At 41.1% G+C, this 26,039-nt stretch overlaps 2 protein-coding genes and 1 non-coding gene across 9 annotated transcripts; 2 read left to right on the top strand and 1 right to left on the bottom strand.

Moving 5' to 3' along the window:
* The first annotated feature begins 50 nt into the window (after positions 1–50).
* LOC108436443 (SLAIN motif-containing protein 1-like) lies at positions 51–16,748 on the top strand. 4 transcript variants are annotated; one of them, XM_017712939.2, is made up of 10 exons: positions 51–593; positions 2,141–2,271; positions 8,796–8,954; positions 9,131–9,250; positions 9,588–9,737; positions 10,974–11,327; positions 12,902–12,913; positions 13,644–13,793; positions 14,702–14,984; positions 15,698–16,748. In XM_017712939.2, the coding sequence occupies exons 1-10, from the start codon at positions 160–162 to the stop codon at positions 15,771–15,773; spliced, it is 1,869 nt and encodes a 622-aa protein (XP_017568428.1). In that variant the 5' UTR covers positions 51–159; the 3' UTR covers positions 15,774–16,748. The 4 variants fall into 4 exon arrangements, with proteins under 4 accessions (XP_017568428.1, XP_037392274.1, XP_017568430.1 ...); XM_037536377.1 differs by lacking the exon at positions 9,131–9,250; XM_017712940.2 differs by lacking the exon at positions 12,902–12,913 and having other exon boundaries at positions 52–593.
* Positions 16,749–16,947: 199 nt separating this feature from the next.
* On the bottom strand, positions 16,948–17,019 carry trnae-uuc. The gene has a single exon. It is a non-coding gene; the product is annotated as a tRNA-Glu (tRNA).
* A 102-nt stretch (positions 17,020–17,121) lies between these two features.
* On the top strand, positions 17,122–25,047 carry wbp4 (WW domain binding protein 4). 4 transcript variants are annotated; one of them, XM_017712934.2, is made up of 10 exons: positions 17,131–17,326; positions 19,585–19,657; positions 19,758–19,820; positions 20,144–20,267; positions 21,183–21,335; positions 21,654–21,715; positions 21,788–21,866; positions 22,402–22,595; positions 23,815–24,029; positions 24,209–25,047. In XM_017712934.2, coding segments are annotated over exons 1-10 (1,173 nt in total). In that variant the 5' UTR covers positions 17,131–17,324; the 3' UTR covers positions 24,417–25,047. The 4 variants fall into 4 exon arrangements, with proteins under 4 accessions (XP_017568425.1, XP_017568426.1, XP_017568423.1 ...); XM_017712935.2 differs by having other exon boundaries at positions 17,134–17,326; positions 21,791–21,866; XM_017712936.2 differs by lacking the exon at positions 21,183–21,335 and having other exon boundaries at positions 17,122–17,326.
* The last annotated feature ends 992 nt before the right edge of the window (positions 25,048–26,039 follow it).

Genomic DNA, 26,039 nt, shown 5'->3' with positions numbered 1-26,039 from the left:
GCGGAGCTCATTGGACGAGCCGCGTTCAGCGCCATGGGCGGGGCCACGGCGGGAGTCACACGCGCCGCCTGAAATCACGGCGAGGCGGCGGGGGACAGTGAGGACCCGGCCACCATATTACTTTATTACGTTCATTATTCTCACAGCTTTTCTAGCCCAATGGAGGCCGCGGTGCTGAAGCCCCGAATAACGGCGGACGGCAGCTGTGGCGTCGTGAACGCGGAGATAGAGGTGAAGAAGCTGCAGGAGCTCGTGAGGAAGCTCGAGCGGCAGAACGAGCAGCTGAGGACGCGCGCGCACGCCGTGAACACGCTCGCGAGCCCCCGCTCTCTGCCCTCGCCGCCACCTCCGCTGTCCCTCTTTTCCTCCGGAGGTTTCTGCTCCGGGCCCGGCTTCTCCATCCACTCCGCCCTGCCCCCGTGCTGCGCGCCCGAGGAGCCTTTCCCGTATTTCCAGCCGCACTCCGCCGCTGACACTGCGGAGGAGGCGGAGCAGGACACGGGTCTGGCGTCTGAGCCCACCGTGTTGGACGAGGTGGACTTGCTGGACCTGGATTCTATTTTCCAGTTCAGCCAGGAGTCCGATGAGACCTGGTAGGCATGCCGTTGAATCGTGTCCCTGCTTTTGTCCTCCTGTTCGCCCCCGAACATTTCGCTTCCACAGCCTCAGCGAACGAGACCCGCTGTTTACAGCAGTTCTGATGCATCTCGTTCTCTCCTCAACTGATAGCAGTGAACACCGCAGGGACGGGAAAAGACGGGACGTCAGCGAGCCGCCTTGCTCGAGCAGACGTAGCTGTGGCTGTATTGTTTAAATTTTACAGGTTGAATTAGCACATGGCACCTCTGTTGCTCGGTTTTTTTGAATGGTCATTTCAAATGTTGCTGTTGGACCATATGTGATCACTTCCATCCACTCCTTAACGCTGTCACAATAAACGAGTCCGTTTAACTAAATCTTGGGGAAGTGTATTATATCCGTGTGCTGTTTGGCTGAAGCAGGCCTGGTCAAAGCTGGACTGAGAGCCTAAATCTGTGGCTTACTATTGTAGTGTGTTTGGGACTACTGGTTGAGTTAGTAGTACATGAGGCCCTTTCTTTGTTTGATTTCTGAATAGTCATATGAGTGGTCATGGAGTGTTTCCAGTGGACCCTGTACCAGCCAGTAAAAGAAAACTCTTTGACCTACTTGTCAGATGAATGAGAATGGAGAGTGAAGATGATAATTGAACCAATTTCCAAAACCATAGTCACTCAAGCAGAAAATCTGACATACATCCGCACCCGGCCGCCCCACTCGGCCTCCTAGCTGTTCTGCTTTTTTCTCTCCGGTCATAAAACATTTTTAGGTGAAAGTCATGGTATTGCTAGGGTTTATCTGGTTGATTAACTGGCACATTAAGAATGGCCTTGGGGATAAGTTTGAGAAGCCTGTCCTACATTCTGTAGGCTTGTCATATTAGGCTTCAAGTGTTTTGTATTTCACGTGTTTGTAACATCTCCACTCGCGTGAGACGCAGTTTGTACTTGCTATGGCAGCAGCCCACCATAATCTCAGACTCTGCTATCGATGCTTTAGGAGCTGCTGTTGCGAGGTTCCTCGGTCCTCGCCAAATTCGAGATGAAGTTCTTGCTCTCAGTGAGTGTTTATGGAGATGTTCTCCCAAAGAAGCCTTACTGTGTCTTGAAGAAGAAAATGAGAAAATAAAGATCACATGCTGAAGCGTCTGATGGCTTCTCATTACGTGTCTTTTTAAATATCTGTGATCTTGTTGAGAAGGTGTAGGTTGAGGGACATGGCCACTAAGGCCAGCAGGTTATTTAGTGACATGTCATGGGTTAGCGTGTCGTGAAAGGGCAGGCTCACAGCCAGAGATTAGCCGACTTCTAAAAATGTGTTTCTCGGAGGCGTCTGAAGATCTGGCGTACTAATAATGGAGTATCCTCTGAGCTGAGTCAAGTCTGTGTTCAGTGTTTTGCTTTCAAATGTGACATTTCTTCTTTTAGTCTTCCTTTGTTTCTCTCTACTGTGGAAGCAATAAAACACTTTCGTTAAAAATCTCTCCACGCTGAAAGTAGATGCTCCTGAACAATTTCTGTTTGCCCACAGCTTTGAACAATTTCTTTTGTTCTCTTCCCAGGCTATATTCATCCTCCATGTCATGTTTGTGGTCTGGTGGAGACCCTCTGCAGTGGTGCAGGCATGTGCTTGACCATCCTCAACCAGAGGCAGAAGCAACTAGGCGATCACTATGTCAGAGACTTGAGTCAGGTAGGCTATACAAGTACACAAAAGTTTGGTTTGCCAGAATTGGACATGATTATATTGTCGCTGGAGTTCTTTTTGAGCCACTGGACGTTGGAAGAAAGTTTCCTCTTTGTCTAGAAAATTAAGTCATTAGTGTTTGTATCAAAACAGTCGTTCCACAGGAGTTCCAGTCATTATGTATGGGCCGTCTGAACGCTGGTTGCACAACAGAATCAAGAAAGTAGGCTGGATTTATTTATTTATTTATTTGCTTGTATGGTCACACTATTTCTCATGCAAATGTGCATATAAACATGTTTCTAAAGGTTAGTATGGGCTTATTATTCTGAAGTGTCCCTCTATATTTTAATAAGAATTATTTTTAACAGCCGAAGTATTAATTTCTACAAGGCTAAAGTTCTTATACTTCTTCTACTGTGGCTTTTTTGTTTGAATTTGAATTGAAAGAAATCATGATTAGCTTCAGCAAATTTTTCAAGTCACCCTAAATGCTCTTACCTCTGATATTCGGACTGGAAAACATTAGTCGTTCATATTATCAGTACCAGGTGATCGACGGCTTATTGCTATAGCCTCCTCTAATGCAGCTGAAAGTGCAGCAGTTCGTCTGGTGTCAATGGTGGGCTAAGGTTAATCCCTTCAGTGGACTACTTTAGATGCAGCAGACTAGACAGGGTCTGCTATGTTTTGTTTATTTTAAATGTGACTGAAATGTCCCTGAGTTGGGCATACAGCTAATAGGGATGGCATTACTGTTGTTTATGCTGTTATCTGTTGTTTATCTGCATTTATTTGTGGCCTGCCTCTACAAAAGTTGTTACTTATGCCAGAGCAAGAGTTTTGACCAGTATACCGAACTGGTACACCTGTCACTACTACTGTGCTGCATTGCACCGTGTTAGTTAGAATTAGGTAGTAATTACGCCCCTTAATTGATATCTGATTATGTAGCACTGTAATGCATTTAGACTGTGTGAACAAAGGTCCATTTTGTCATCACGTGAAACTTTGCACACTCTCATTTCACACAAAGGTCTGTTGGTGAAAGCAGGCAGCTGAGGATGCTGATGAGACTGTAGAACGCCAGCCCTGTAGACGTGAGCAAAGCTCACAGCTTGCGGTTCCTGTCACATTTCACAGGATAAGCCAGAGAAGTCTGCCACTCTGTGCTTTAACTAAAAGAGGAAGCCTAGCTTAGTCCTAAACTATAAAGGATTTTTGTTGCAGTATCATTATTTACAGAGTAAATTTAGTCAAACCAACTTGCCCAAATTTTCAGGTGGTTTAACCACATAAACCACATATCAGACGGACTAGGAACCAGGCTCACACCCCCATCTCCATCAGTGGAGTTGCAGTGGACCAGGTGTCCAGCTTCAAGTTCCTTGGTCTCCACATCTCCAAGGATCTCACCTGGTCCTTGAACTCCTCCATCCTCATCAAGAAGGCGCAGCAGCGCCTTTATTTTCTGCGGAGCCTCAAGAAAGCTCACCTGTCTCCCAGGATCCTGGTGAACTTTTACCGCTGTACCATTGAGAGCATACTCACCAACTGCATCTCTGTATGGTACGGCAGTTGCTGCGCTGCTGACCGCAAAGCACTCCAGCGGGTAGTAAAAACGGCGCAGCGCATCACAGGCACCGATTTACCCACCATCGAGGACATATAGAACAGACGCTGCATGGGCAGGGCAAGAAACATCATCAAAGATGTTACCCACTCAAATCATAGACTTTTCAGCCTCTTACCAGCTGGCAGGCGTTACAGGAGCCTCCGCTCCCGCACCAGCAGGCTTAGGAAAAGCTTTTTTCCTGAGGCGGTTATCCTGACGAACGCTACACAGTCACTTTAAAAAACTGCACTTCCTACACCTTCAGCACTGATGATATACTTCATTCATACAACTTTCATTTGTATTGCTGCTCCCAGTGCATACATAATGCACCATCTGTACAGTATCTATTACATCTACATGTCTATATTTGTATACGTATGTGTATATAATAACCTACAATCATATTATTGCGTATCTCATTTTATGTATGTGTTATGCATATATGTATATTATATACTATATATTCAATATGTACATTCCTGTATATAAACTTAATACACAGATATATAGATACATATAACACTGCATAGATAACACTGTATATTTTATATTGTATTTCATATTTTATATTACATATTACATATTTCACATTTCACTTGTACACACATGTATATAACAGTTATATTTATGCACTGGTCACTGTTACCACCGCACTTTATGTAAATAATGTTATATATTGCACTTCTGGTTAGATGCTAACTACATTTCATTGGCCCTGTACTTGTACTCTGCACAATGACAAAGTTGAATCTAATCGAATCGAATCTAATCTAAAACCTTTACTTACATTATACACCCATTTTTAAAGCAGATTAAACCTGAATATCCACAACTGCAGTGTAAAACGTCTTGCAGGTGAACCTCACTGTAATAATGAAGCTGCAGCTCACACGTGCTGAGCCCTGCAGTCACATCAGGTTTTACATTGTGGAGCCTCACTTTTGGAACATGTACTGCAAACTTGATGGCCTTCCTGAAGCTACTTCACTAGGACTCTGTAGTGACTTTAGTGAGCACACTTGTCAGACTTCAGTCCTGGTGGGCCACAGCACTGCAGACCTGAGGGCTTATTAAATGCATGATTCAATTCATCAGCTAATTAGCAAGACCTTCATCAGTTGTGTTTAGAGCATTAAGCTGTGCTCACAAGACATTATGGTATAAACACACCATTTGTCGTGGCCATGTTTGCTGGAATTCGACGTGAAAGGGAAATTCATTCAAACATTAAACTCGCAGGTGAAAAAAATGTTGGTTGCTGCTCCTCTTTTCAGAAGCGGAGCACCTTTTGGAAATGGCTTGTAACTTGTGTTTAGAAAATTGAAAATTCTCCATGGTCAGATTTTGATGCTTTAGAATAACAGTGGCTTGGAACCATGACACTGTGTCTTTGCTCGTAAAACTAAGTAAAAAAGATGTGCGTAAGTTTAAAGCAAACCAGCTGCTGTATTATGTTCTTGGTGTTGGATGTTAGAAGTCGTTTACTTATTATATTTCTGTTACTTGAGCACCAGTCATTTGAATTTGTGTGGGAGGCATTGTGCACTCGCGTTATCAGGCTGCAGCTTAAAGCTCTTACAGAACAGGTCTGATTTTGGCTTCTCACTCCACCACCAGTCACTCGACTTTATTCTCACTATTATAAGTTTTTACCATCTATACTTGCAACAGCAGAGCAGCAGAACCTGCACTGGGGTGTTTGGATCTCTTTAGCTAAGTTAGCTAGGAGAAAGGACCTGGGTAGCTTATCTTATCTAAGATTCCAGCTCCAGACACCACATGAGGTTTAATTTCACTTTTCTGTTCCCCTAACAGTGTGCTCGGCTTCGCTTCCTCAAATTTGAGTCATCTAAATTTTTGTCAGTAAGGCTGTTAGAATTGAATGTTCTGTGATGAGCAGATCTGGCTGCTAAGCTAATGCTCGTATTAACATTTAGAAACCGGTGTTAGATTGAAGCTTTGACTTTTAATTAAGTGGTGGATTTAAGATAATGGACTGTATTCATTTATTTGGCATTTGTGCGAGTGAACATAACTTATTTGATTGAATAGTTTTTGGGTTTGAAGTGACACAGCACTATGATGGCACAATATTGACATAAATGTAGAGCCAATCAGTCAATAGCCACGTTATTGCATCTTCTCGTAGAACCAGCCATCATGCCGAATTAGAAGTTTGTAGAGCACTTCATATTGGTGGCAGCTCTACCTGCTTACAGACAGGTGATAAAGCTGAATAGCAATAGAAGAAACTAGGTATTAAATTTAAATTATAAAAAGATGAAGGGCTGTTGTCTTGTAATTAAACACTAAAGCGAGATATTTTGAAATGTTTTATATAGTTTTATAAAGTGCTTGACTGCTTGTTTAAAAAGTGGAATACTTTTCCACTTTAGAAGCGTAATATCCGAAAGAGGACTGTAGCGCATTTCTGTTTTGGTTCTTGGATGTGTGCTGCTGCATTTTGTATGCGTTGTTTTCTTAAGTAGTCCTGTAAGAAGAACGTGACAGTAGTCAATGCAGCTTGTAGCAAATGCATGAAGTTTCTCTGCGTTGCTCTCGGACAGAAGCTGAGAGGCCACCCTACTGGACATGCTAAACACTAATGGTCTGTTGGCTGATGTTGCTAGTGTAGTAGTGTTTTTTCCACCTCATATCCTTCACCTTGAACACTGTACTTTGTGAAGAGGTAATAAACTTATTTCAATTGTGATAAATTTATATAAGTAGAGTGTAAAAATGAGCTTGACATTTATTTGCGTTCTCATGCATTCTATAGCACCGCTGCACTATGTGCCGTGACATGACTGTGTGCAGTGGCCTTTAGAGGAGGAAAGAGACTAATCTCTGCAGAGCTGTGGCCTGGAAGGAACCGAGTACAACACCTGAGTTAGCACATGGCAGATACTTTTTGCCTTAGTCTTCGTGATATCCTGAAATATGACTGCAATAATCAACCATTTTTAATGTTGCTTTGGCTTTTTTGCACTCTGATGAATCAAGACGGTCACATAATCCAATAAATGTAATAAATTTGGTCAAAAAAATTGTACAGTCTTTAACCACCTCACTTTAAGAGTTCAAGGGAAATGATTTTAGTAAATTGCAAAGCATATCACAATTTGTAGTGACTACATAAATACTAGTATTTTCTTTGTCTTGCAGGCAGGTTATGTGCAAGTAGTGTAGCTGCAGAGCTGAAGTGTGTTGCATGTTGTGATGTATGAGGCCATGGCCTTGAAAAGTGAATGGGTGTGACGGTGCACTCACTTGGGGGAAGATTGTAATAGATTAATAGGGATTAAAGCTGCAAGCTGGTAAAGGGAGGCTGACGTTCTCAGTTGAAGCAGCTGTACATCATGCTCAGTAAGGAATATGCTGAAGTTTGTCAAGTGGTGTTTGTGTTGGCCACTTATTAGAACTCCATAACACTGGTCTTATTTTCACGAATATCATTATCAGACAACTTGTTAATGTGGCCATGGTTTGGTTTTGTTACCACAGAGAGGAGAGCCCATGATGTCTGGCCCACTCTTGATGCTATATTCAGTAGCAAGAGACTGGGAGCGGTAACCATGGAAACTGTTTACATGAAAGGAATCTTCTCTTGATGCCAAGTGGCTTGTACAGTTCCCGTTGACAGGTTCCATAACCTACTTATTTTCTAATAGGTCAACATAGGCACAGACACAGCTCTTATTTTATAGCTGGACTGCAGCATATTATCTTTTAATGTGCTGATTATGGCTGCAAGATACAGATGAAAATACTATATAGCTAAGTCAAATATAATATAACCACCGTTATGTAACAAGGATAAAGACAGACCTGCATTATTTTGACTAAGTGTTGGATCATTGTTGGATCATGTAAATGAACGCTCACAGAAGCTCATCTGTGACATAACGTTATTCAAGATGCTGCGAGCATCGAAAGGGCTCATTTGCATTGTGCAGCTTTTGATAGTGTTAACATTGCCAGAGCTGGTCTTTATCATTAAAAAATGATGTACTGAGCAGCCAAAGTGTAAATACACATATTTATGAATACAATATATATTTGGATTAACACAAGTGTACAGCTTAAAAGATGCTAGTTTGAATATAAGCGTATGTGTGTGTTTACAAAGCTGTTACGTTCTGGCTTCTGGTCAGTGGCCCTTTGTGAATGACTTGCATTGAGACGCACATGCTTCCTCCTGTTACACCCTGAATGCTGCTTTGTTTTCAGTGCCTGAGGGAACAGATGTGTACTCTGGCTCCTTGTCAGTACCCATTCTGAGGCTTTCTGATGGCACTAGATGAGATGTTCTGGGGTAGTTCTTTACAAAGATTGCCTTTTTCCTGCTCTTACATAACCTAGAAAATGCTGGGGTATTTGTTCCATATGCCCCTTAGGTCAAAAACTCCTTTCAGATGCGGGAAGTGCAGTAATGGTGGTTAAGAAAGCATAAAAGGTGCAACGAGATGACATTTTAACACCGTTTAAGCCCAGCTAGTATTTTGACTGAAATCTGGTCTAGAATGCAAGGTAGCTTGACACTAGTAAAGCCAGTTGACCCTGAACTGTTGACTTTGTAAATATTTGTTTCTTGACCCAAATTGTTGTTCGTATACTTTATATATGGCTTATGAATATTTGTTGAAAAGGTTGGTCAGCGTATGAATATGGGTTACCTTATTAGATTCAGAAGCATTTAGTTGGATGTGTTGGCTTTTCTCCATGGAGAAAAATCTGTCAATATGAAATATTGAAAAAAGCTCATATTTGAGTATGACGGTCCTAAAACAATCCGCAGAATTTTGATTTTGAGACGTTCAGGTCTGAGATGTTAATTAGGAGGTACCATTATGTTAATGCTAATGCTAATGTCTAACTCTCTTTCCGCTTTCCTCTACCTGCTCTCCTTTAGTTAATAGATGGAGGGGTGTATTCTCCTCCTCCTCCTCCTCCCCATCCTCTCCTGCTTTCCCTCACAGCCGTGTAGTTGGAGTTCCCCCTCTCTGCACCTCTTCAACCTCAAAATCCTGCTCCACTCCAGCATCTAGCACTTCTACCTGTGAGAGACCAGGTAATGCACAGCATACAAGACAAACTATCATCTTTAAAAATCTGTATCTTTCACAGTTATGGGATTGCCTACTGATGCCATGTATAAACTTATGGGAAATACTGTGTGAATTCAATGTTTTCTTCTTCACTGTAAGCCCTTCCTGTTTGCATTTCTTTCTCTCCTCCTCTGTCCAGCTTCATCTACTCCCTCATCCCTTCATCCCTCTCTCCTTTCGACCCTGACCCCAATTGGAAAGGACCGCTCTCCTCTAGCTGAGAGAACTCCCACTTTCCTCTATCACCCAGCCAGTCGCAGTAAGCAGTGCTGCCATCCCATAATCCATCACCACCTTGCCATGGTGACCCTCCCCATAGTGACGCTCACTATGGTGACACCCATGCCGGTCATTTGCCATGTTTCATATCAAGTAAGGCGGTCTAATGTTCGCTTCTGCTGTTATCGCAAGTTAAATGTGTTCTGTTGTTTGGAGTTAAAACGTATGTGAGCTGTGTTAATCCTCTGCAATGGCAACGGCTTTCCCCTCACCAAATCACTGTGCTCCGTTCTGTATTGTCTCATGGAACGTGCTTTAGAAAACTTGACTTTTAGCTTAGTCTTTGGTTGTTCATGCAAGTGGCTGGCCCTTTGCAGGTCGCAGTCTGCGGCGTGGTCCCTTCAGCCCGCAGTCATCGTTGGACAGTGAGCTGAGTGCCTCCGAGCTTGAGGATGACTCTATCGCTCTGGGATACAAGCTGCAGGACCTCACTGATGTGCAAGTGATGGCTCGACTCCAGGAGGAGAGTAAGTGGAGTGCAGGTCACTGCAGGGATTGAGTTCAACTGAATATTGGGTCATCCCACACCAGCTTAGCTAGGACTTGGAAGAGCTTGGCCAGTCAAAATTGAAGCAAAAACAATTTCAGCAGACTCCGTGTAATACTTTTTAGTTAAGCATCTTTAATGCAGGAAAGGCTAATTGGAAATAAATGTAGAAAAAAACTACATTTTGCATAAACAAAACTAGGCAAGATTAATTTAGATAAAGATTATGTGACCATATGATTTCCATGTGTCTTCAGTTACTCAGAATACTGTGTAAAGTGAAGCATATTTAGTTTTTGTGACTGTAAAAATATGCACAACAAATCACTTTCTCTGGCTGCTGATAACAGCGGTGTCATAGCTTCTGATCTAGTTAACTTCAAATTTGCAAACATTAAAAATGTCATTGTTTATATTTTGACCTACATCATGGCATGCCGACTTCGCTTCATGTAATTAGATTTATAATGCTACTTACTGTCTGTCTTGGACAGGGCTTGTGCATATGCATTTCATAGTGAGTCAGACAGAGGATCAGTCAGTCAGTAAGGGACAGTACCTATCATAGGCTGGCTGGCTGGGTGATCAGCAGTCATTTTGAAACTGACTAAAGGATTCATTTCAAAGATGAGAGTTAACACTATGACATAAAAAGTACACACTACAATACATTAAAGTATTTTGTGATGTATTAACATAAACCTAGCTAATCTTAAATTAAATGTTATTGTCGCTGTATTAAAATTTTGGGGCAAACTGTTACTAAAAAAATGAACTAAAGACTCAAAGCTACGTGGAGCGCAGTTTTTAAATTTTTGCAAGAATCTTTAGGAAATCCAAGAGATGACCTGCCAGGCCTATAGGTGAGTAGGCATGGAATAGGGAATCTAGAATTCTCAGAGGAAGTAATAAGTGGAGATTTGTGTATCTAGAACAGGCCAGAACTGGCCGACTGTTTTGGTGATACAGATTAAACATGATCTATGGCTGCATTGCCCTATGAATGTTTCCCAGATTGAAGAAAAAACAAAAAATAAAAACTGGGCCTTACATTGTTAACTTGTATAAAACCAAGAAGCTGACCTATGGGCAAGGAAATTCATTATGATCCTGTTTCTTGATTCTGTGCTTAGCGTTTACTGTTCTTTGTGTTTGTCTTTAAAAAATAGACAAGGTTACAGTAAAATGTACTCAAACTGTGCCTGTTGTACTTAAGGTCTTCGCCAGGACTATGCCACAACCTCGGCTTCTGCTTGCGTGAACAGCCGCCGCAGCGCTAGCTTCTCCTTTCAGTTTGGACAGCGGGGTGAATGCAATTTAGAGGAAGAGGATGATGAGGATGAAGATTATGGCCAGCTGCCTCCGCCACAGCCCCGTCTGACCCGGACTGGACCCTTACAGCGTGGGCTGCCTCATTCACACACCTTCACCAGCATCAGAGACTGGCGTATGAGTGCCCCCTCTACTCCATCCACTCCTTCCACCCCCACCAGCCTGCCCTTCCAGATCCCAGCCAGCCTCAGCACACCTGTTTTTACACCTGAGCAGCCCAGCCTCAGAGCCAGCTCAGGTGAGAACAGAGGGTTCAGAGTGGAATAACGTCGTGATGGTGACTGAGCATTTTATGACCAAATAAAGACTAGGGCTGTCAAAGGTTTTATTTTCTTTTCTTTCTTTCTTTTTTTTTTTTTTTTTTAAATAAATATTAAGTGTTAATAATTTTCCTAGTTTAATCCTACGCACCTTCTGTAGTAGTGCAGGCTAAAGCCCAGCTGCTTGCATGCTGTGTTGCTACAGTAGAATCCATAATGTTGCAGCATAATTTATATAAGTAAAATAATCTATTTTTAAACATTTCATTGAAAAAATGGTTGTCGTATACAAAGTAAATATTCTGAACAACTTAGTGAAACCATAGTTTGCTCACATGGAGGAGATAAATGAGTTATAATGACTTCAACCTGAATGTTTGTAAAGTTATTACTGCAACAAAACCACACAAATAAGACATTTAGTAGGTTAAATACCTAAATAAAAAAATAATTAAATAATAAATAAAGACATTTCAATAAGTGCTAAATTAGTGTTTCTCTAAAACAGGGGTGCTCAGTCTGGGTCCTGGAGATCTACCACACTGGAGAGGTCAGCTTCAACACACCTGGCCTTTAATATTCAGATGCTGCTGAAGGCTTTTGTTACCTGGGTCATGTTGAATAGATTATGTTTAGAGGTCAACTCGGCAGGTTGGTAGATCTCCAGGACCAGGGCTGGGCGCCCTTAATCTAAATGTTTGAAGACCGGAAAAGAACTCTGTTCAGATAGCCAGTAAGTGGGTTTCCATTCAAAGGTTTCACAAATTTTTACGTGAATTTCTGAACGGTCAGTAAAATAAAATGTAAATAAATGAATGTTTCCACTAACTACAGCTGTGCGCAAATTCTTGAAAATGATGTGCCATGCTTAGAGTTTCATATTCAAGTTCATATACGTACTCTGTGAATAAGATGAAAGTAAATGGGGGTGGGGGGGCATTCTTAGGATCACATTTTAACAAATACAGTTAAACATCATTAACCGTAAAAATTATGTATTTATTATTAAGTACTTAATCGCTTGACAGTCCCAAAAATGACCCAGTAACTTCTATTTAATAATTTTTTTTTAACGGATTTATATAACCTTAATTAATATCTTTTAAAATAACCTTTTATTTATTTATTTTTGGTGGTGTAGGACAAAAGTAATATGTCCTTATGTTCTGGTAGCCATGTGGAAATGCAGTGACAGTTAACTTGTTTTTGCAGTTCTGTTTGATTCATTTATGTGGCTGTTTGCGGTCTTGCTAAACATGGTTTCCCAGGGTTTACATCTCATGGCTGATCAGATTTGCTAATTTATAAGATGTTAAAGAAATGCCATGTCAAGCTTAAAAGCTTAACATGGTTTGGAGGGCTTCTTTTAAAAATGAGGCCTCAGTGGTGACATACTGGGAAAAGAACAGCATGCAAGATGCATCACAGCATTTCTCCTTTGTTGAAGACGTTTTTAATTGGGTTCTTTTTGTTTCTATCTCTGTGTATTGTGTGTATTATGTATTTGGTTTGTAATCTTATGCAATCTTTGGGGATCCTGTTTGGAATCCAGCTGAGTATGAGAGTAAGTGGTCAAACTTCTGGTAAATGTTTTCTGTAATAATTGCTGTGAAGTAAGTAAAACCCCTTAAACTCTTGAAATCACATCACAACTTGATCTATTCATGTTTTTTGTTGTATTTTCTCAATAAGATTTTTTATTTTTTTTTTTAAGTCAAGTAAAAGTTTATTTTAGTGAAGATACTGGGACAAGAAAACGTTGCCCAATGTTTAGTTGCTTCACATGGAGAGTAGCTTACACTAGCGCTGTAGTTTATGGCGGTCTCTGTGCCTGCCAGACATCCGCTGCTTACCAGCCTCTAAGCCTCTTGCAGAGCTATAAGCTTTTATTGGCTTGTCCTTTTCCTCTTGGAGTGTGTAGGCTGATGATGACTGAATCAGGGTGAGAGGACTTAACTGTAGGGACCTTGTGTTTTTGTAACGGTATTACGTACTGTGTTCCACTGTAAAACGTAAACACTATAATGTCTATAAAGTACATAAGACAGACATACAGAGTACTATATAGTCTATATTAGACACTTTTGTCTGGTAAATATGATCATATGTATGCTATTTTCCCCATAGTTAAAATGGATAATTTAATCAGTATAAAGCAGTTTTATACTGGCTGTCAATTAATGTCTGAGAGTTTATGACCCTTTGTGCATGCATGTCTGTGTGAATGTGCGTCTTTCCCATCTGCACATTCTCTCTCCACATAATCCCTGAGTGCCTATGATGATGTGCTCTAGATAAACTGAGGAGGAGCATGCCCAACTTGGTGAGGGCTCCCAGTATGCCGAGTGTGCCAAGTCCAGCCAATCACACGGGTTCTCCTACATCCATCCGGAATAGTCAAAGCTTTGACTCCTCCAGTGGACTTGCAAGACTACAGTCCTCCAGTAAGGCTCACTTTCTGCTGTAATGAAAATGAAATGAATGTCAACAAAAGCAGACAGTATGGAGTCTTTTTGACTTGTAATCATTTGAAAACTGAACAATTACAAGATTATTAAATGTATTAAAAGTATTTTTATTTGAAATGGATATGGCACTTAAGCAGCTCAACACCCTAGAGTCTCTGTTGGCGTATACTGGGCTTTTGTAATTCACACTTTTTCAGTGGGAGACAGACCTGGGATGCAGTGAGGCCAGTCTAGCACCTGCGCTCTGTTACAACAAAGCCGTGGTGTTGTGACACATGCAGAATGTGGCTTGGCAGTGTCTTGATGAAACAAGCAGGGATGTTCCTGAAAAGGTTAACCATGCCATTGGTACTAACTGACCCCTCTAACCATGACAGACACTAGCTTTTAAATTTTGTATTGGTAACAGCTGGGATGGTCCTTTTCCTGCTTTCGTCTTCTGGAGAACATAATGTCCATTAAAAAAAACAGTTTGACGAGACCACCTTTCAAAGCACAGCATGTGGTGGTCTTATATGTTTATGTGCTTACATTCATCACAGAAGCATGTTGGTTTTTAATGCAGTGCTGTCTGAGGAATCAAAGGTCACAGGCATTTTGTTATTGTCCTGTAAGCCCTTGTCCTCAGATTTCTCCTGATTCACTGTTATGGTAATATGATATGGTAAAATATTAAATATCTCTTCTTTGTGTTCAAAAACACATGCAGACTCGGTTGAAAGTTCAGAATCTGCACTTTCAACATAATTTCCCTCCTTGTTTCATGAAGCTATTAGTTAGAAATAATAATATGTAATAAATGTAATACAGAATTGCCACATGTTTTTGTTATTGCTGGTGATGATTCCACTGCAGAACTTTTCATCTTTATTTCCTTTGTTCAGTTCCTTCCCCAGGGCAGCTCCAGAATCGGGTCCAAAGTGTTGGGAATTTCCCGTTGTCCTCACGCCAACCACTCAAGGCCACTGCTTATGTTAGCCCCACTATTAAAGGGCCCTCCAATGTGACGACATCAGCCAGTTCACAGCCATTGCCCAGCAGTAGCATTCCGTTGCCCAGCAAAGGAGGCAGTACTCAGACTCCTGGCCGCAGTGGCCTCCCACGCCCTGCATCATTTATTGGGACCAGTTCCACTCCTCGGAGCAAGCTCGCTCAGCCCGTGCGAAGGTACCGAGAAGTTTAAAAAGTTACCTTAAATTCAAAAATCAAATTCACATTAACAAGTAAATTAGAATTTGTTTGTTAGCTAATAGTTTGCTAATGAGTATAATCTGCCTTCTGAAGGGATTTTTAAATGTGGCTTTTTTCCCTTACACTATCAGTGGGTACTAAACCGTCACTGGGGTAACACTCCTGTTGTCACTGGGGAGGAACCCTCAAGAGTTTGTCTTCAGTGACTCCACACACCCTGCCTTTCTGTCTTGACTCCAGACTTTTAATTTTATTGTTCTCTTTTCAAACATTAGGTTATGAAATAGTACAAATAAATACCTTCTACTTGGTACACGACTGGACATTAAATGTGCCTACTTTAAAAAAATAAAAATAAACAAGAATACTTTCTTAATAGAACTAAATTCTCATGAAGTTTGTAGAGTTTGTGTTGAGATCCGTCGTAAACTCAGGAAAGCTTTTGTGAACCCTGCCCCCAATTTGTCCATTTTGTTTTAAGAGGAGTAACATGTCTTTTATAAATATAAAAGTAGCTTTAAAAGTGTCAATAGAGCATTGTTTTTACTGTAGACATGTTGCTAAATATGCAGTTTTTTCAAATGAACGTAAAAATAAACAATTCTGTTTCTTCTGTTGTGCCATTTAGTAGTTTCCTGATTGCAGTGTATAATATTGTACTCATTTTCTTCTCTGTCTTTTTCTATTAGTTTGTTGACACCACCAAAGAGCCTGGCAACCCTCAGTGCCCTACGGGATGCAAACTGGCGAGATGGCTGTTACTAACGGGTCAAGTGCAGGCAGACGGGACAGAGGAGACGAGGGAGCGCCCTGCTGGCTGGGGCTGCTCACTACATCACTAAGTGTTCTTGCCGGGTGGGCTGGGAGGGGGATTGACTTTATGACTCTCGTATCTGTGAATGGATAATGAGTTTAATCCCAGAGTTCTCCCTCTGTTCCGCTTGCTTTCAAAGCTCTGTATGCAAAAAAACGAAAAAAGTCTGTTTAAATTCCTTTTGAGCTGCTGAAGGTCCGACAGAATACAGAGCTAACCCACTGATGGCGTATTTTGAGAACAAAGTACAGAGGTAGCGCACTGCCATGCATCAGTTAATCCCTATTTTTGGTGCTTTCCCAAAAGGAGAAACACTAAACATGCTGCTAAACAAATCTGGCAAAAAAGTTAGTCACTTGATATAGAGTGCATTGAATTTACAATTGCAATATAACTCTTCGTTTTTGTAATTTAAAATGATTTTAACCAATGACTTCACTGTTTGTGAGAACATAAATAATAATAATCTTAGTTAAGGAGATCAAGTGATCTTTTTTTTTTTATTTAAACTAATTTAAGAACAGCTACACTGCATATATTCAATTTGAGAAACGTAAAACACTACATTATGTATGAAATTGTTATTAAAAATACTGTAAAAGTGAAGTTTTTTCATTCTAATTATCATTTTCATTGTTTGGTATTACACTGTTCATGTGTGGGTTTTTTTTTGTTGTTTTGTTTTTTTTTTTTTTTTTTCTTCTTCTAAGGACTGAATTTGAATCACCTGGATTAAGGGTTAACTTGGACAGCCACAGATGTAGCACTGTACAAATCTTCCTTTTTGTCTTCATAATATATTAAAACACACTTTACTCACTTTTGCACATTACGCTGGTCTGTGTATCACATTTTTCCACTTACAATGCTTTTAAAGAATGTGTGTGTGTGTGTGTAAAGCGAAAATAAAGGGGTTCTTATAGTTATGTGTGTTTAATGGAGCCGTTTTTTGTGATGGTGGGATTAGGATTTCCCTGAATGATGGTTTACTGTATACAAAAAAACACACTGTATGCAAACATGTAAATGAGTTAAACTTCAGATTAGGCAGTCACAGATACAGCTTAATGGCTTTCGTCTCAATAGACGAGAGAAAGAAGAATGGCCGGGTAAGAAAACAGTCTCTTCCCATACCGGGAGTCGAACCCGGGCCGCCTGGGTGAAAACCAGGAATCCTAACCGCTAGACCATATGGGAGGCTTGACGGTGGCGCCCACTCGCTGTGGCTTTATAGCCTGACGTCCGAGCGCTCGCCTCGTCCCCACGCAGCGGGGTTCTGTGTGATTGAGCTTGGCTCTGTGTGATGAAACAGCCGGTCTGTCCTAAACTGACCGAGCGCTGCTGTTTAACCCGCTTCTGGCAGCAGCGCCCTCTCCCGCGTGTCTGTCGCCCAACCACAGCGTCACACTTGTGCGCCAGATGTGGATGTTTTCAGCTATGTAGCTGGTTAGCGTGTAGCTCAGTTAGCTAGTGTCGCCAAGGATAACCCGAAGCCACTCAAAATGTAAGTGCTTACTTTGCATGTAGGTTAGAACTGGTGTCATCGTTTCTCCTCAGGTTCTTAAAAAGTGATACTTTCTCTAACTTTAAGCTTTAGCTGGGGCAGCTAACGTTAGCTAACCTAGCTAGCCTAGCTAGCTGTGTGTACTGTGAATTGGACACTTGTGGTGGTGACTGTCTTCTTTCCCCACTGTCTTCAGTTTCCCCACCGTCTTCATTTCCCGCTGTCTTCAGTTTCCCCACCGTCTTCATTTCCCACTGTCTTCAGTTTCCCCACTGTCTTCTTTTCCCCACTGTCTTCAGTTTCCCCACTGTCTTCTTTTCCCCGCTGTCTTCAGTTTCCCCACTGTCTTCTTTTCCCCACTGTCTTTATTTCCCCACTGTCTTCATTTTCCCCACCGTCTTCTTTTCCCCACTGTCTTCAGTTTCCCCAATGTCTTCTTTTCCCCACTGTCTTCAGTTTCCCCACTGTCTTTATTTCCCCACTGTCTTCAGTTTCCCCACTGTCTTCATTTTCCCCACCGTCTTCTTTTCCCCACTGTCTTCAGTTTCCCCACTGTCTTCTTTTCCCCACTGTCTTCAGTTTCCCCAATGTCTTCTTTTCCCCACCGTCTTCTTTTCCCCACTGTCTTCAGTTTCCCCACTGTCTTTATTTCCCCACTGTCTTTATTTCCCCACTGTCTTCAGTTTCCCCACTGTCTTCATTTTCCCCACCGTCTTCAGTTTCCCCACTGTCTTCTTTTCCCCACTGTCTTCTTTTCCCCACTGTCTTGTTTCCCCACTGTCTTCTTTTCCCCACCGTCTTCAGTTTCCCCACTGTCTTCTTTTCCCCACTGTCTTCTTTTCCCCACTGTCTTCATTTTCCCCACCGTCTTCAGTTTCCCCACTGTCTTCTTTTCCCCACTGTCTTGTTTCCCCACTGTCTTGTTTCCCCACTGTCTTCTTTTCCCCACCGTCTTCAGTTTCCCCACCGTCTTCGTTTCCCCACCGTCTTCGTTTCCCCACCGTCTTCTTTTCCCCACCGTCTTCAGTTTCCCCACTGTCTTCAGTTTCCCCACCGTCTTCAGTTTCCCCACCGTCTTCGTTTCCCCACCGTCTTCTTTTCCCCACCGTCTTCTTTTCCCCACTGTCTTCTTTTCCCCCACTGTCTTCAGTTTCCCCACTGTCTTCAGTTTCCCCACTGTCTTGTTTCCCCACTGTCTTGTTTCCCCACTGTCTTCAGTTTCCCCACCGTCTTCAGTTTCCCCACCGTCTTCAGTTTCCCCACCGTCTTTGTTTCCCCACCGTCTTCGTTTCCCCACTGTCTTGTTTCCCCACTGTCTTGTTTCCCCACTGTCTTCAGTTTCCCCACTGTCTTCAGTTTCCCCACTGTCTTCAGTTTCCCCACCGTCTTCGTTTCCCCACCGTCTTCGTTTCCCCACCGTCTTCGTTTCCCCACTGTCTTCTTTTCCCCCACTGTCTTGTTTCCCCACTGTCTTCAGTTTCCCCACTGTCTTCAGTTTCCCCACCGTCTTCGTTTCCCCACCGTCTTCGTTTCCCCACTGTCTTCTTTTCCCCCACTGTCTTGTTTCCCCACTGTCTTGTTTCCCCACTGTCTTGTTTCCCCACTGTCTTCAGTTTCCCCACTGTCTTCAGTTTCCCCAATGTCTTCAGTTTCCCCACTGTCTTCGTTTCCCCACCGTCTTCGTTTCCCCACCGTCTTCGTTTCCCCACTGTCTTCATTTCCACTGTCTCCATTTCCCCACTGTCTTCATTTCCACTGTCTTCATTTCCCCACTGTCTTCATTTCCACTGTCTCCATTTCCCCACTGTCTTCATTTCCACTGTCTCCATTTCCCCACTGTCTTCATTTCCACTGTCTCCATTTCCCCACTGTCTTCTTTCCCCACTGTCTCCATTTCCCCACTGTCTCCATTTCCCCACTGTCTTAATTTCCCCACTGTCTTAATTTCCCCACTGTCTCCATTTCCCCACTGTCTCCATTTCCCCACTGTCTTCTTTCCCCACTGTCTTCTTTCCCCACTGTCTTCTTTCCCCACTGTCTTTATTTCCCCACTACTTTGTATTCAAATCCAGGTCAGTAACATTATTCAGTTGAGGAGGATAGCATTAGCACGTTTGGTCCTGTAGCCTATGTTTTTCGTCTGTTAGTGCAGGGTTTCCTTGTACATCTCTGTTTATTGTCATTCAGATGATTTTGCAAGAACAGGGCAAATAATCTGACCGTCCTTTTCTTCCGTTTTTCGCTTGTGTGTAATGAAGGGCAGACTACTGGAAATCCCAACCCAGGAAATTCTGCCAGTATTGCAAGTGCTGGATTGCAGACAACAAGCCTGTGAGTAACAGTCCACTGTCCCAATACTTCAACAAATAATTCAGCTTGTTTTTATTGTGTTTGATCTTGGTCATGTTTCTTCACTGTCTCATCTTGATAGAGTATTGAATTTCACGAGAGGGGCAAGAATCACAAACAAAATGTCACCGCCAAAATCGACGAGGTAAATGTTTTTAAAAAGCACTAGCTGCCACTGGCAGTGTAAACATGTATCGACAGCTTTGACCAACACAGAATTCATGTAGGTCTGTGTTAATAAGGTGAATAGCCACAAAATGAAGAAAGCAAATGAAATGATGGCTCCTGCTCTTTACTTTATGACCAGCAGGGGCAGCTAGGCTTAAGGGGTGAAAACTGCAATTTGCCAAAATAAGTTCATGTAATTTGGCTTATGGCCTGTGTTGCATTTGCGTAGAGATAAGAGGGTCGCTGTGATGAACCCTCTGCTATTGGACTCACACCCCTCCCTCACATGTTTCATTACAGATTAAAAAGAAGAGCATTGAAAAAGCCAAGAAAGAAGAAAAGATGTCCAAGGAGTTTGCAGCAATGGAAGAGGCAGCCATGAAAGCATACCAAGAAGACATGAAAAGACTACAAGGAGAATCAGGTAACTTTGCCTGTAACTTTAGCCATTAACAGGAAAAAGTAATCACTGTTGTATTGTAAGCATCACATGTGACTGCAGTTTCAATGCCTTTTCAGCTATTCATAATCTTTTCTACAAATTTGCAATTTTGTGAGCACTCATGTCACCCATGTTAGTTACTGTGATGCACAGGTTATCATTAAATGTCACTTGTGAATGTTTTGAACTAGCCAGGTAACAATAATACTCTGTGAGTGGTATTAAGTAGTACAACCATATAGGAAAAATCCACAGAGGCTGCATTTCCAAAGTTTTTACAGGTTATGAATAATGCATTCATTGCAGCGCATGAATGAATAATTTATGTAAATCGAATAGTCTCTTACAGAACCATACTTGTTTGCAGCTTTACTGTATATGCTCAGATATTGTTTGGGCACTTTTGAACAGACTTCGGCAAGTTAAAGGAAAGCAGGAAATGTTTGGACAGGTGCAATAAAATCATAAGCTAGTTTTGGAGTGTGACTTAAAATAACGACCTGATCAGATATTACACATTAGCTGTAAAGGAGCATTAAAAGAGGTTGAACATGATGCTATCGTTAATATTATTTTCTTCGCCTGCTGGTGCATAGTAATGTAATGACAATTCAGAAGACAGTTTCGTAGCTCGATAAGTAATTCACATTATTCATCAAATATTACATGAAAACAAGAATCTTGTCTTTTATAGATTCTGAGTTATAGGTTCGGAATCACAACATGACCAGTGAATTGAACTGACAAAATAAAAAGATATATATTGATTTCAGGTTACTTTAAAGAAGGAACACTTCTATCACACTAAGAATGCTGACATTAATGCTAACATTAGCAGTGTAAAAATGAGTTGTTTGAATTGTCATAAGAAATTCATATCTGCTGGATCTTATGTAGGTGCCTCAGAAGCTCCTGTTCGGACTCGGACAAAACCTAAAAAAGCTGCGGTTGAAGTTACTATAGAAACCAGCCACAGCAGTGAATCAGATGCCTGGGTACAGGGGACAACTGATGATGGACAGACATACTACTACAATACACAGACTGGAGGTCAGCTGCTCTTTAATTGTGTTTTTACTGTACATCACAACCAGTACAAGACAATAGTTGCTGGAGATTTTATTTATTATGTGGGTCAGACCAACCCTGGTATGTGATTTACTCGTCAGCCTCTCTGGTACAGGAGGGCCGGAATCCAGCAGATTTTAGTACTTTCCTTGTTCAAACACATTTCATTCAACTCATCAGTTAATTATCAGGTGTAGTCTGGGTTTTTAAGCAGGGAAATTACCAAACTGCTGAACTCCAACACCAGAACAGATGAACCCTGCTTTACACCAACGATTTAATGGAATGAATTTATTTTAGAGTCTCAGTGGGAAAAACCAGAAGAGTTTCATGGTGAAGATGTTTCACCTGACCAAACTGGGGTAAGTACTGTCATTTAGCACCATTAAATAAATGTATTAAAGGTATACACAGAGTATATTGTATGTTTTCAGCAGGCTTCTTCAGGCAGTGCATGGATAGAAGCTGTGAGCCCAGATGGATATACCTACTATTACAACACAGAGACTGGAGGTGAATCCATTTACACATAGTACTTCAAGTTAATGTTCCATGTCCACAATGCTTTTCACACTTAACGCATCTGGAATTCACTATATAAACAGAACTGCCACAAACTGATATTGACTAATATGTACACTCTCAGGAACAAGATACTTAACTCAGGTCTCACCCGCAAGGCCACATCTCCAGTACCTTTAGTTATGGAACATAATTGTACCATTTTCCATTGAAGGTTTATTCAAAATTATAATTTGTACAGACACCTTGTCTTGATTCCAGCATTTTTATTTTTGTTTTGAAACATTGTTATTGAAAGATACAAACGTGCAGCTTTTCTCTGAGAAACTTATTTAAGGTACCCAAATGGACCACTGTTGTACTTTTGAGGGCACATGTACATTGTGTCTTAATGAACAAAAAAACTGTCATCTTCATCATGATATTGGCACTTCTTGGTATCTCACAAAATACCTCATTGTCACACAAAGTTGTTTAGACTACAGAAAAGAAGTCAGATACATTTGATGTTATTTGAATCCAACAGAGTCTAGCTGGAAAAAGCCAGCTGACTACGCGCCTCAAGAGGGAGGTTCATCTGAAGAGAACACGGAACAGGAGGCCATATCTACACCTCAGCCAGAACCCCTCTCCTCCTCAGAGGACAGTTCTGAGGCTCCTAAAGAGGCTGCAGAGCCAACAGAGACCAAACAGTCCAGTGTTCCCAAAATCAGTTTCAGGGTGAGAGACATAAATGTTTATCTTACACTGTGCCTTAAAATTTTTTTTTCTTCATGCACTACTGATCAAAAGGAGTGTCCAATATGCCAAACATGTCATAAGACTTATATGTAATACCTTGCAGTTTACATTTATGGTATTTGGCTGACGCTCTTATCCAGAGCGACTTACAATCATTTTACACAGGTAGGCCAAGGTGGTGTTAGGAGTCTTGCCCAAGGACTCTTATTGGTATAGTGTAGGGTGCTTGCCCTGGTGGGGATTGAACCCCAGTCAACAGCATAGAAGGCAGAGCTGCTACCCACTACACTAACCAACCACCAGGTTTACAGCATTGTCAAGATACAAACTGCAGTAAATTTACACCTGACTATAGGGGAAACTTTACAACTTGGCAGCCTCTGGCTAATTTAATTACTGATGATACAACCAATAAGCTTAAAATGTTTGTGTTGTAATTGATCATAATAATGATATTGTCATATTGCTGTATGTTGGTTAGAAGTGTATTCATATATAGTTTAAAAACAGATGGATTTAACAGTGTCTTTCATGATTCATATTATGGCATTGTTTTCATACAAGCAAATGAGAAGTGTACTGCATTAAAAATTTAGATGAACGCTGAAATCTTTTTAATGGTCACCCAGTGCAGGGGGATTTTAGTCTAAAACCCCAAATTCAGAGTCAAAAGTCTGGGAAGACAAATCATGTTTTCAGCTCAGCTATATTATCCATGATATCTTCTGATTGAAGCGGTTCTAACAGTTTGAAGCTGTTCTGAAAGGGGAAGCTATTTTGAGTAAGATTTAGTAGATTTTTTAATGCATATTTGATAATATTCTATTACAATGGTCACTGTTCCTCCTCCTGGAGATCTAATGTCCTGCATAGTTTAGTTCTAACCTGCATTTCCTAACGTTAGTGCATCTGATCCAGCTTCCAGTTGAGGAAGTTAATTAGCTGAAGCAGGTATAGCAGATTGTGGTTTGAACTAGACTCTACAGGATGGCAGACTTCCAAAACCTGGGCTCATGACTGATGTTCCGTACTAAGTTTAAAGCATTGTCCAATATGTTATATGGAAAAGGTTTCCAGCAAGTGCTTTCAAACTTTTGATAATAGCTGTGTTGTGTGACAAGACTAGACAAGACATACTGCTGAAATTGACCTTGCATTACTGGTGGAATTTAAAATAAAAATGGAATGTTCTCTTCAGAAAAGAAAAGAAGAGAGCGCTCCATTAGAAGAGAAGGCTGAGGAAGAGACAAAAACAGAGGAAGAAGCAGAGGAGGAGGAAAAAGGTGCAGTTGGAGATGGAGCTGGAGCAGAACCAGCTTTACCTGTAGAAGTGAAAGAAACCCCTGCAAAGAAACCTAGGAAGACAAACCCGTACGGAGAGTGGGAGCAGATTCAGGAGGAGGAAGACCCCTTGTAAGTACAGTGCTGTCTTGTTTGACCTTAAATCATCGTTATGCATTATATTAAAAATGTTTTTCTAGGTTTAGCATGTCAACTCATGAGACTTGTTGAAAAACACTGCAGACAGACGCACACTGCAGTATTGTATTTAAACACCACTAGTCTTTAATGCCTGTTGCTTCTGTATACAGTGAGAATGTAGATTTGCAGCTGCCACAGACAGAAAGCGGAGTTGCTGCATCCACTCCCTCCGACTTGCCCTCGCAACCCAAGACCAAATTTAAGGAACGAACCATCACCTCTCTGGGCGATGAGAGCAGCGCAGGGGCCACGTTCAAGAAGAGAAAGACGGAAAATGGAAAATCCAGGAGCTTTCGACAAAGAGGGAAGGACGATTGAGAGCTTAATGCCTCAAAGTTTGTTTCTATAAAGTTTTGGATGAACATTATTGACAGTATGTACAGATGGCTCAGACTAGGTTCTGCCATTAAAATGTTTTTGTCAGCAGATGATGGCAATATCCACGGAATATCAGGTTAAGTATCAAAACATATTGCAGACTTCTTTAACTGCTGTCCCCCTCCACTTTAGAAATGTTTGTTGGATAAAATTGAGCCCTTTTTAGTTTTTATAGCCTCGTGGTTTTGGTCCAGCTTTTAGATTTTGTAATTTTTGCCAGTTTGTGATGTGTATGAGAATTATTTTTCTAAAGTTGGAAAGAGGAATTGACTTGGTCATGTTATTAAACATTCCTCTATGATTTCATGTTATCCTTAGTGTGGGCTCCTCTCTATTGTTTATGTTCTAATATTTATACCTATTGTGTAAATCTGCAGAGTGGCATGGAAAGTGTGTTTTTCCCCAATTTCCCTCATGGGTTAACTTTAAAAACTCCACTGCACAAATGACATATTATAAAGAAGTTAACACTGTCAGAAACGAAGAAGTAATGCAGAGCTTTCACTGTTTTATAGTCAGTTTTTAAGATTCTAAACTTCATCAGTCACAAATAAAAGGCTTGGAAAGAAGATTCATCTTCAACATTCCTATTCATGTGCCTATTTGCCATAGTGGTGTTGGAAACATGGTTGCATTTGCAGGCAAGGAGGCCTGCTGTTTGTGCAAGATAGGCCAGCTGCCGATGTGTAAGCGGGTGTGCGTGAGTGAGTGCACTGAGCTGATAGTCTCTCCACACCCTCTATTAATAATCATGCTAACCCATACTAATCAAATAACAAATTACGCTGGTCTTGAGCATTTTGATGAGACTACACAGTCAGTACACTGCGTTCAGTCAAACAGCTCCAGTTTTTAAATAAAGACTCAAATACTCATGTTCGTTTTCCCCTGTCCCAGATCTAGCCTTTAGTTTTAATACGTGGGTATTGGCATGTGCAGTGAGACAGTGCCCTTTCATCATGTTATTATTGGCATGTTGTGCTTGAAGTTGACATTTAAAATGTCACAAAAACTTGTAGAGAACCATTTTATGATCATGATATAAAAGCCTATTCATGTGCGACCCAAGAGAAAAAAATGCCTTGTTTTTTTGGTTTCTCGTTCTGCTTCTGGCAGCCGTATAACAAAACCTTTACTTTCTCAGTTTAGTTTAACTGGGGATCTCAGAACAATTATTTATTTTCTTAAAATGTTATTTTAAGATAAGACAACTTACTTCAAATGTAAAATTTAGTCCTAAACAACCATGGGTTCACGCCCCCCCACTGAATGAGTTATTGTCACTTGTTTTCTCAAGATCTTATGACATTATCATAGCAAAATGAATACGGTTTACTCAAGATCTTGAGTTATTTATATCATTAACTCAATGTTTTATCAAAATACCATTTATTATGACAACTCAAAATAACAAAAGGTAAAAATTTAAATCTATTAAATTAAAATTAAAATTTTGCTTACAAAATAATTTTTCATATTATTACCTTCCTAAAATAGTGACATTGAGATAGAATTTCCACTTTCTAAATAATGAGTTACAAGTTGTGAAAATGTGAACACACT

This window comes from Pygocentrus nattereri, chromosome 30 (genome assembly GCF_015220715.1).
Source record: "Pygocentrus nattereri isolate fPygNat1 chromosome 30, fPygNat1.pri, whole genome shotgun sequence".
NCBI lineage: Eukaryota > Metazoa > Chordata > Actinopteri > Characiformes > Serrasalmidae > Pygocentrus > Pygocentrus nattereri.
The sequence above is the reverse complement of the archived record's forward strand: the minus strand, read 5'-3'. Positions and strand labels throughout refer to the sequence as shown.